The sequence below is a fragment of the Pinus tabuliformis genome, chromosome 8 (genome assembly GCF_031772625.1).
Source record: "Pinus tabuliformis cultivar Carrire ecotype Pingquan chromosome 8, CPIR1, whole genome shotgun sequence".
NCBI lineage: Eukaryota > Viridiplantae > Streptophyta > Pinopsida > Pinales > Pinaceae > Pinus > Pinus tabuliformis.
In genome coordinates, this window is record NC_142294.1 from 1,473,469,793 (window position 1) to 1,473,481,890 (window position 12,098).

General features: G+C 34.6%; 1 protein-coding gene across 1 annotated transcript; it reads left to right on the forward strand.

Moving 5' to 3' along the window:
* The first annotated feature begins 293 nt into the window (after positions 1–293).
* LOC149241366 (nonsense-mediated mRNA decay factor SMG7-like) lies at positions 294–1,708 on the forward strand. Its single transcript, XM_089370524.1, has 4 exons — positions 294–341; positions 474–593; positions 782–888; positions 1,003–1,708. The coding sequence occupies exons 1-4, from the start codon at positions 294–296 to the stop codon at positions 1,706–1,708; spliced, it is 981 nt and encodes a 326-aa protein (XP_089226650.1).
* Positions 1,709–12,098: the final 10,390 nt, after the last annotated feature.

Sequence of the window (12,098 nt, forward strand, 5' to 3'; positions counted from 1 at the left end):
CACAATCCATTGATGCACTCGTTGATCCGTTCAAGGTGGGATACTTATCCATCAAGCATAAGTGTGAATCTAGGTTTTGCTTAAACGTGATCGGTGTGGGCAGGTCGGCTCTTCATTTATCACTCGTTTATCGCAATATATATATAATGGTTGGGTATAGCGTTGGTTACCATCATCGTTGTGCCTGCACCTTTCTTTAAGAGTTTTGGCTGTGACTTGCATTGCGTTGCGGCGAGTTTAGGCTGTGACTTACATTGTTGGGTGGCGAGGAGTTTCTTGGTTATTAGAGCATAATGTCGTATAACCGTGGACAAATGGAGGATCTTGATCACTACAGTGAGGTATTCAGTAACTCATATTTATTTTAATAAATTACATCACTAGCCAATCTACCAACTCTGCTCGTTAAAGCTGAATCAATGTTATCTTTTCGTCATAACTAGCCAACGGTCTATATGTCATGTCATGTTTAGGTTGCTCTTTTGGCTTCTGCACGTGGAAATGATCTCTTGGCGATGTACACGCTATTTACGACATTGCATGTGAATGATGATCTGACCAGAAATTTTGGTGTCGTACAACTATATCTAAAGGTAGGGAGGAATTTATATTTCTGTTTGTTTACTATATACATTAGGGTAAATGACATTTAAGTAAAATCTCTATTGTATGCCAGAGCTTTAAAATTAACTTTTGAATTCATGTTTGAAAAAGAGGGGATTACTTTGAACAGAAATTTTATTATAGAATTATGAGATTGATGAAACCATTTTTGTTTCAGAATTCTCGTGATTATGCACTCCTTAGCAGTACGCCCAATATGGAGTTTCAGAAGAAGTTCTGCATCAGATTTATTCGATTGGTTTATAGTTTGTCAACTTTCCCAAAGTAATAGATCTGGGCTTTCTATTTGTTTCAAATTCCCTTAATATTCATTCTACTGGCAAAATTCTTTGACTACATTGGTAAATATTTAATAGTGTATGCTTTGTGATAAATCAGCTTCGAGGCTTTCCATGAAGTGTGGCCTTCGGTGGCTAATAGTATCCAAGAATTTCTGATATTGAAGAGCACAACAGAAGTGGAGGTACTACGAATCATTTCGATTTTAATATTTGTTGTTCATCTTCATAAGAGGCTGACAGTGCAACCCGGATTCCATTTTGCGCAATTGCGGACATATGGGGTTTTAGTTACATTTGAATTTGCGGCGCGCCTTTTGCAAATATGTGCATCTGTCAAAGACGTCTTTTCAACTCCTTTGTTGCCTGCTTTACTCGCTTTTGTAGAGTGGTATGTGTACAGCCCTGACATGATTATAGCGAAAGCTGAATTTGGGACTTCTGCCCCTGTTGAAAGGCAGTGGATAAGCAGGCTAACACAGATCTTCTGGATAGGTTGCCAAAAATTTCTGAATAGCACCTTGTCAGGAAAAAACATGCAAGGCCAGGGTGGTATCTTGATTTCTTACATAAATAAGAATAAGTTCGTGGATAGTGTTTCCCTATGGGAAGATAGAGTGCTTCAAGGATACGCCCCATTTGATCCAGTTCGCCGTGCGCTGAAATTATCAAGAGTGCTTTCCTGCCGATCTGACGAAAACAAGAATCGTATGGCAAGAATAGTTGATGCGGTTCGAAAGGCATTGCCGAATTGTGAAACATCAAAGTTACAAGGTGTTCCAAAAGACACGAAAGTAGTCGCATAAATATAGGTAATTTTAAAAATAATATTACATCCAGGTGGATGTACAGAGCATGGTTATTGGACCTTTTGGTATGGGAAAGAAAACATGGGTGAGCCATGACTATGAACTACCTAATGTTAAATATTTGTGATGTGTCACGTCATATGTCATATGAATAGAATATTTAAATGGAGTTGAAATATGGATTTGTTATGTGGAAGAAAACAAGTGTGAGGAAGGACCATAGTTGATTTTTGGCATCATTCAATGAATTTTAAGTTGTTTATTGAGAATTGATATTAATATGGTTAGTTTAATGTGCGAAATAAATGTAATATGTAATTAAAAGGAAATAATATAATAATAAGTATTTTATGAACTATTTTAAAATTAGTTATGAGAAAGTATAAATACACATTATTATTATTTTTATGTTTTGTAATAAAATATGGTTCGTGAAGTGATTTTTTTCTTAATAAATGTGAAGTAGTGTTCAATTTATAATATTTTTTGTTTCTTAGTATTTTTGGTATTGTTAACGGTTTATGTATTTTGTGTTTTTCTTTGAAGTTTTATCATGAATTATTTTATAACTAGTAGAATATTTGCTAATGTTATTTTACTTTAAGGGTCCATTTATATTGTTTATTTACGAATATATTTTGTATTGTTAGTAGTAAACGTATTTAATATTTCACTTTCAAGTTTAGTGTTTAATATTAGTTATTATGAATTATAAATACACATGATTATTATTATACTAGATAAGTGTTGGACTATGTATTTTGTTTCCCAATCATTTTGGTATTGTTACTAGTAAATGTATTTTGTATTTCACTTCAAAGGTTAATTATGAATCCTTTCCATAACTAGTAAAATATTTTGTGGTTTTATTTAATTTTAAGATTTTTTTTTTTGTTTCTCAATGTCTTTGGTATGGTTAGTGGTAAATGTACTTAATGTTTCTCTTTAAAAATTAGTGTTTAATATTATTTATGAGAAATCATAAATACACATTATTATTATACTCGATAAGTGTTGGATTATATTGATTTTTAATAATCTATGTTTTGAAAAGTTAATTTTTTTCTTTTCTATGATGAATATTTCACATCGTTACATCATTTTAATGGTTTTTTTGTTTCTTAATATTTGGTATTATTGGTAAATATAGAATATTACAAAAATGGACACCACTTTATATATACATTATCATATTAAACTAGGAATACCCAAGCCAATTTTAAGTTTTCACACAATAATCCAAACTAATCCATACTATCTAAAGCCCAATGTCATCATTTAAAATGCGCAATGTTTCTGCTACGGGATGGTGAGTTTGCTATAGATGTACATTGATTCATATAAGAAATAAAGGTGGGGAAATACATAAAGGGAGTAAAGGTAGAACTCATTATCGAAATTAAATTAACATCTTATATTAGTGTAACTTTATGAAGATAGATTTGAGAATATTGGGAAAGAAGAAGCCGAAATATTAGTACAAGTGAAGGGCTAATTATTGGCTTGAGCTAGGTTGGGAGGCAGAGAGTTCAGGAGGAATAATCATTGTATTTTCTTCTCAGATATTTTGGGTAATGTAATATAGGTAGTCAAGGTTTTGAGCACTTTCTTTCCCCAGAGATTGATATTCTTCCTCTTTCTACTTATTGTTTTCATCGATCATTTTTTGTTTCTACTGTAAATAGTAAAGTAGATTAAGGTTTGAGAATTGAGTATGCCTTGAATGACAACTCAAATTACATAGCCTGGAAAGACAAGATGGAAGTAGTTTTGAAAATAGTGCAGATATAGGAAAGCACAAAGTAGATTTGAAAATAGTGCAGATAAGTAGAGTCAATAGAAGCTTACAAATTTTAGTTGACAGAGGCAGAGCTAGTAACAGTTAGAGACCTTGGTGATAGACGCATCATATTGATTTAGGTTGGATGTTTTTTTCTTTTAGTTTCACGAGTTGATGTAGTAATAACATAAGAGAGAACTGTTGAATGTAGAACATTCCAAAGGTTTGGGATTGGGATATATTTGAATTCCTTTCTTTTTGAGATGAAGTGTTAAAAATGGCAACAAGAAATGTTAAAAACAACATCTAGAAATTCCAATTTAATTTGTCCTTGAATTAAATTGTAATTCTTTCCTCATAGAAACTTGTAACAATTAACTAAGATAAGTAGACTTAGTGAGCTTAGGAAATTTGAGTTGGAAGTCTATCAGGAGTCATGTAAGTGTGATCCCTAAATTTTACGGGTCTAGATTGAGTTTATTGGAATTATATTTAGATAACTCAGTCTAATTGAGTTATAGTCAGTTAAACTAGTTCTAACTGTAGGAGGAGCTAGTATAGGTTTAGTATTGAGTTAGTGCACCAGTGCATCCTCAGTGCCACACTAGCTAACTGAATATTCACTCAATAGTAACTCAGACATGTCTATTTAGAGGAAGTGTCTCTTTCCTTATTATAGTGTGGAAAAGTATCACAACATGGCATTGGGAGGTGCACTATGACATAGAGTGTTTTAAACCTAGGCTTAATTCCCTCTGGTGATGGACATACATTGCTCATAGGAAATGAGTTGAGGTTGTGTTCTTGTCTTCCTTCACCTAGTATGGTGTGCTTCTGTTGATTGTTTTAGGTAATTTTCATGTTGGTAAGACTACTTTCCTTCTAGTTCAGTGATTTTCTTGGTGTGGGATAGAAGAGTTTCTTATTTGAAGAAAGTTATATCAACATACACTCTAATTTTAGTCTCTATTTGTCATTACTTGGGCTCTATTTCTGGTCATCTTTTTATCTTGCAAGGTTAGGGCTTGGTGTGCCAATTTTCTACAATTCCAGTGTTTGTTATGAGATTTTAGCTGGGGAATACTCTTGTTTTCTTTGGGTCATAATCATATTTTGCTTAAATTTTTGGGCAATGGTATCTAGGTGTTAGATTTGTTCATTGTTATTTTGGTTCCCTTCAAGGTGCCATTTGTCTCTCTATTTTTCTTCAAGAATACTTTGTCATCTTTGATAGTCCCAAAATTTATTAAATTGCACAATTCTATGAGTGATCTAGTGTCATTGGGTTCTAGGTTTCTCTAATTTCTTTTTTTCCAGGGGTTTTTCCACTCTATGTCTTTGGTCTACCCTAAATTGGGCTATTTGGTAGAGTTTGGTCTCATGTCTTTATTTTGGGGGGCACAATCTATTGGCTCTAAGATTTTGATTGCAAGGGGTTATTATGTGTTTCACTTCTTTTTTCGAAGGTCATGGTTTATGTTCCTATCTTGTTTGTTCTCCCGTTGCAAACGTTATGGCACCTCACCAACATATGATGAGTAGGATGGGTGGGTTTATAAATCTTGGTGTTAAGAGAACAAGGAATTCTTCATTCAATTTTGTGGACACTTCTTTGATTCCATTCCTATTAAGGTTAGGAGGTAAATTCTTCTATTTGAGGAAAGAGAAAAGGAGGACTACCCCTAACATTCTAATTTTGATCTTCAGATATTAGTGGAAAAATTCAAAAGGATTATGGACCTTGATAGATTTCCAAAGAAGAGGTGGCATTTCTTGTACTCTCTAGCTTTGCATCAACAAATGGATACATTGCTTCATATGATCTTTAAATATAAACATGTTGAACAATATAATTTATTTTATGGGTTGGAAGATGTTAATATTATGTTACATAATATATGTTTACATCTCAATGATGTGGATTCTACATTGTCGAGGGTGGAGACTTATCTAGTTTCTGTTTGAGCATGTGGTGACCTGAATAACCCTCCTAGGGATCTAATTGATCCTCCTATGGATAGTGCTCAAGAATTTACTATTATCGCCTTTGACCATGGTTAATTATTCTTGGTTAATATGCTTTTGGCTGAAATTTTGTTATTTTTTACTAGCACTGTTGAAGTTATTATTTGGATTTTCAAGTTTTGGATGCTAGAGGGTAAATGAAGTCTTCATTAAACCTTTCATGCTCTTATTTTTGGGTTCACTTCATCTTCAACCTTAGTGATGATATTCATGGGCTCTCTACAGTGCTCTCACTTTGGAAATTAGATGTGTCTCTGATGGCACTCAATTATGCAAGGGTATTTTCAAATAGGTACAATTATGTTCGGTCATGGTGGGTTGTGTTAGTTCAAGGTGCATGTCCTAGTTCTTTGATGTGATTACAAGGTGCTAGAGGAAATGTATCTTGGCATTCTTGTTTAGTTTTATCATTGTCTTGGCTTGTTGTGCATAATCCTGGTGAGTTTCGAGTGCTACTCCTATGTCTTTGGTTCTGATCATGTTCTTGGTTTCAGTTATGTTCATATGCATTGTTTATTTGTTGTACATGTGAAACATAGTTGTATGCCTCTTATTCAATGGTAGCCCCATCATGTGTTTATCTAGGTAATGTGTTTCAATGTTGAAATCAACATGTTCTACTTATGTTACTGTTAGTAGTGAATTTTGGGATGACTCTTATGCTCCATTATAGTGTAGGGATTGGTGAATGATCATGTAATTCTCCTCTTTTGAGTAATGGAAATTCAATACTAGTTTACAAAAACAAAAACACTACTAATTGTACTATACTTAAATATTCATTTATATCCACTCATTTAATTGAATATTATTATTCAAAGTATTAATCACAACCCTAAATATTAATCCTTTGACATAAATCTAGGTCAAGTGGTTTTCTTATAAGGTGTTACCATCAAACACACACACACACACACACACACACATTAAAAATAAGAAAACCTTTATTTTCAAAATATATAATCATGCATATTGTTTTCCTTGATAAAAATCATGTCATGTTTTATCACTCCAATTTCTTTACAAAGTGAAAAAATTGTGAGAATACAAAAGAAATTTTATGTGTTAGTTGTTTCTTAATTTTCTATGTTAGCTTAGTACATATAAGGACCAATTTTCTATCAAACACTTCCTTTCAAAGACAAGAGTACATGGATAAAATAGACAAATTACATCAAGAAATTCCACAAATAATAGTGGAATCTTGGATTAAATAATGTTAAATATGGAAATCTAGAGAGTCAGGCTCCACTGCATCCTCCAGTTTGGAAATTTCCATGCTGCCAACTTATAGATTTTGATCCTTATTGGAGAGGTAACCTACATATAATGTTTTCACACACCCAATTCTCATTCCTTCATTAGGGCTATGGGAATCACATTTTTTTCAAACCTAATCCATTAGAGCCTGATTAAGGATATGGTGCATCCATTTATTTATTTATTTTCTGATTTCTTTTGTGATTTTCTAAGACAACAATTAGTTCTAATTTCAAGAGCATTCAAGAGACCCAACTTACTTAGGGTGTATTTATGAAATTATAACAAACCAAGATTAAAAAATTCTACCACAAGTACCTTGAGATATATTCTCTATCTCATCCAACTTTTAGGTCTGAAATCTTAAAAAATAAAAGCTATATCAGAAATACAATGCTGCTATGTTTTATTCCTGATTTCAAGAGCATTCAAGATACTCATCCTCCTTAGAGAAAATAACCAAAATTATAGTAAATAAATATGTGAAAATAGAAACATATGTTTAGCGATATTTCTCTTCATTGTGATCTAAGTTTTAGTGTTGGAAACCTCTCAGAATAAAAGTTATAGTGAAAATTTCAAGATGGCTTATTTGAAGAAACATTCAAGAAGCTCAACTTCTTTAAATAATATATTGAAAAGTATAACAAAAAAATGTATGAAACTTGAAATATATGATCAATAATATTTCCCATCATCATAATACAAATTTCATGTTATGAAACCTCATAAAAATTAGAGTGAAAATTCCACGATAACTAGTTTGCCCCATAAATCACATTTTGACATCCACATCCAAACTCCAAGAATGACCCCAAAACCCTTCCTCAATTTCATTTTCACACTTAAAATCTCCTTAAATCAAAGGATAAATTTTGGATTTATGGTCTACAGTGAAAATTAAAGAAAATGCATCACGCAATTAATAAGGAAGGCATGCATGCACAGATCAAACCAAGGAATTGGAAAATTTATTAAAACAATCTCTACTAAGAAGAAAAAAATATTACCCAAATCAATTCAATTTCCTTAGTCATAGTTAGGAAAATAATTAGCAATTTTACCAGTAATAGAATTCATATCCTCCATATGTTTATTTTTCATAAACAAATCTAATTAAAAAAGGAATTTGTTTTAGAATAAATAGTTTCAAATGCTATGATTTCATACATATATGGTTGAAATCATCAATTTCATTTACCAAGCATAGAAGTATTTATCTAATTTAGAAAAAGAGAATCTAGAATTGAAGAAACATGAGCCACCCTCCAACCAACCATAGGCAAGGCTACACTGTAGTTTTTCTCACAACCAATCACCCCTAGCCATATTCTTGATGCCTTGTGAGAAAAATGAACTCAGGGATTTAGCATATAGTTTCCAAACTATATTTAACATAAAAGTGAAGGTAACTCTCATGTAACATCCCCTTATTGTAGCCCTACTTATTGTAATGATGGTTGTAATTGTAGTTCCAACATGGAAGGACCATGATTGGATGGAACTCTAGTTAAAAATATAGTAATTATTATTATTTAATTAATGCAACTAAAGTTTGGATAGCCTTACGGATCTCTGGTGTAAGGGGAGCTTGATACCCATATATATTGCTTAAACTAGTGATTCCCTACCATCTAAATTAAAATATGCAGTTACCAATGGCGTATCGATGGTTTACACCTATTTTTTCCCCATTGGATACCTATTGCATGCAGTGAATAGGTCTAGATGTACTTGAAGAGGGAGAAAGTGGCAAGCTGCCATCTGAGACCTCAAAAATATGGGATTATAAAGAGGAAAGCATGGAATTTTCATGTTGGAACATGAAGTGAAGGAAGAGACGCACTTGCACATAGGAATATTAAAGGACTCAAAGGTAAAGAAGAGGAGATAGTGTTAGAGAAGATGGGAAAAAAACAGACAATGCAAGCATAGTAGGGAGAGAAGGTATTCAAGAGATTTTGGGGATTCATCTTGAGTTCTCACTTGTTGGCGTACACTAGTCCCAACTACTATCAGGAGGCATTAAAGAGTAAATCAAGGCAACGTTCATAGTGGTGGATGTATGAAATAGTTGATTGGGGGAAGGCATGGGTTAATTATCAAGTTGTAACTTGTAGTCGGTGCTTGGGAATCTTGAGCTTGCGCTCTGTGACTATGGGTACTATTTGTCCTTACTATATGTAAGACTCTATCGTCTAATATTGTGTACGTGGTAGGAATATTAGTAGATGAGCAAACCAATAATGTAAACCTCCCTTGTGTAAGTGAATTCCTTAGAACTGGTATCTAGCTTGAGAGTGGTCAACTAAAAGAAAGGTTGAAATGTAGTTAGCCTATGGTTGGGTGGAGAGTGGAAATACATCCTTTAGTTTCCAACCATCTTAGACTTATTTAGAAAAGTATTCTTGGATTATACATGTTATTCTATATAATGTAATATTTCTTTGTAACAACCCCTGGTTGATTTTTTATGTAAATAAAATAAGACCGAGGTCATGGGACACATATGCCAAGATGAATTTTGGGAAAAACATAGTGATGGGTATCACCGTGGTTAATTAATGGCTATGGAAATTGAGAAAGGAATTGGTAAAGGAAAAGTGGCATTAATTGTCATTTTATTTGTGAAATAAAGTAAAATAAGAGAAAAGGAAGCTGAAGAGACACATATTTGCATGAGTTGGAAATTGAAGGAAAAATGAAGGAAAATGAAGAAATTAGAGGCCTCAATGATAAAAAGGATTCTAAGGACCAGTTCATTGCTTTTCGACAGTTTTAGTTTTGGATTTCTCTTTCATTCTCACATTCTCTCATACTCTTGCATACTTAGAAAAATTTTGGAGCATTCTTGGAGGATGCTTGGAGCACTTTAGCATTCACTTGGATTGGAGAAAGAAGGAAAAGGAAAGTAGTAAAGTGCAAGGGAACAATTCGATTAGAAATTACAACTCAATTTCTTTGTAGGTAACAAGTTTCATGTTTGATTTCCTTTTTGATTTATGGATGAATGGTATATGCATGTGATTTTTTGGTTATTTGTTGTCATTGGCATGGCAATTTTCCTAGATTGACAGTGGTTTTAGCCTTTCCTTTCCATTTCCTTGATAGTCACGGTGTTGTGGTTTTTTCCAATTGTTGTTTTGATGAATGGTGCTCAAGTTCCTTATGGCTGTGGGTTGAAACAAATGATCTGGAAGCCCTAGAACAACTTGGGTTGAGTTACTACTCTTGGAGCCTAGGTTGGGGCAAATGCTCTAGAGCCCTTGGTGGGTTGAGTTACTAGTCCCTGGAGCTAGGTTGGACAAACCCTTTGGAGCCCTATAAGGTTGTGGGTTGAGTTATTGTTTCCTGGAGCCTTGGAAAACTTGGGTAGAGACTGATATGGTTTGTATTATTGATGTCCGGTCGTAGAGGTGGAATCATTATGGTTGAGGGTTGAGTTGGTTTGGCCTCTAGAAGCCCTGGTTTGGTTTTGTTTTTGTTTATTCGATGAGATCCCACATTCATGCTTAGAATATGGTGTGAGCGTGATCCCTTTGCAAGGATATTTTTCAGTTCATGAATTTTCCAATCGGGAAAAGATTAGTTTTTCAATTCTCAAAATTGTCCCTCATGTCAAATACTAGTGGAAAACCTACTATGAACAAAAGGACGACAGGGAATCCTCACTATTTTCAGTCGCACCCACTTGGGATTCTTTTCGAGTTGCCATTAAGGAACAATACTACCTTGTTGGGAGCTATGAAGATAAATACATAAAGTGGACCATGCTACTGCAGGGAAGGGATCAAGATGTTCTATAGTTCACAAATGTTTTTCATACCCTCTGCACTAAGTTGGGTATCAAAGATTCAGAGCGGAATTTGGTACTCAAGTGTCGTGGCTGTCTACACAAGTACATCCAGGATGAGATCGAGTTCCTAGACATATCGCTCGGCACAACATACCGATATGATGTCAAGATTAAGTAGAAGTTTAGAATAAGAGAGACTTTGGATTTGCAAATTCGAAGCAAGGAAAATGTGCCCCCAAACCACAAAGAAAAGGCCAAATCCAAGGTGGGGTGAACTAGGAGAACCCGTCGAAGCCGCAAGCAAATAAAAACACCACGAAGAAAAAGGACATGGAAAATTTGTGTGAGTTCCATAAGAGCTCCACTCACAACACAGGTGAGTGTCGGGCCAAGCAGTCACTATTGGTCAAGTTGAAGGCTTCCAAAAGAGGAGATTTTGATTTTCTTGTGCAAGTGAAAATTAAATTTGTAGTTCATACTTCAGAGTCGGCAATGTGACTTTCTACGGTTTGAGACTTGAGTATGCCTTGGATGGTAGCTCAAATTACATAGCCTGGAAGGACATGATGGAAGTAGTGTTGGAAGACAATGGCCTCAAGGAATTCATTAATTAAGACATTCCTAAGCCTCTAACATCGGATGCTAAAGATCTGGCTAAATGGAGAAAGTGTGTGTCAAGCATGAGGCAGATTATCCTTGATGGAGTTCGAGATCACATTGTCTCAAGTATCCATGGCAAGGAAACTCCATACTCAATGTGGAAGGCATTGAAGGACCTATTTCAGAATAACAGTGACCATAGGAAGTTGGCACTAAAATAGAAAGATCAAGATGGAGAAGGGCGACTTGATTCTGAATTACTTAACCAAGTTCACCCATTGTCGAGATGAACTTGGAAGTGTCAGGATTACTGTTGTCAAAGATGATATGGTGAGCCTAGCTCTACTAGGACTTCCCGAGATTTAGCACAATTATCAGGACTCTGTCAATGGGAGGGAGAAGCTACAATATTGGGAACGAATGTGGTTAGATTTGGTACAAGAAGAGTTCTGATGTAACACCAGAGATGGGACCTGTTCCAAAGAAGTGGAAGAAGACTTTGCATTAGTGAGAAAAGGAAATAAATACAAGGGAAATAAGTCCCAAGGTGAGGCGGGTGGCAAGAAGATGGACTTATCAAAAATCAAGTGTTTTCACTGTCCTGAGCATGAGCACTATGCCAAGAATTTCCCACAGAAGAAAGTAAGCAAGAAGGAGCCTACATTAGTCACAACAGGTGAAGCCCTAACTTAACAATTCAAACTTGATTTCACTCTCATTGCATGCATGGCCAGCACTGTAATGGGAAGAATGTGGTATCTTGAGGGTAGTGCCTTGTTCCATATGACGGTGAATAGAAATATCTTTAGTGATTTTGAGGAGAAAGACCTCAAGTAGAACATAGAGTTTGGAGATAACAAGAGGTATAATGCTACCAGGATCGATATAGTTACCTTTGAGAGGGAGTCAGGATCCTTTCTCAGAAT

Excerpts from the sequence above, each read along its gene's own strand:
- LOC149241366 (XM_089370524.1), top strand. The coding sequence starts at position 294 with ATGTCGTATAACCGTGGACAAATGGAGGATCTTGATCACTACAGTGAG. Across the intron at positions 594-781 it reads TCGTACAACTATATCTAAAG|AATTCTCGTGATTATGCACT; the intron begins GTAGGGAGGAAT and ends TTTTTGTTTCAG. Across the intron at positions 889-1,002 it reads AGTTTGTCAACTTTCCCAAA|CTTCGAGGCTTTCCATGAAG; the intron begins GTAATAGATCTG and ends GTGATAAATCAG.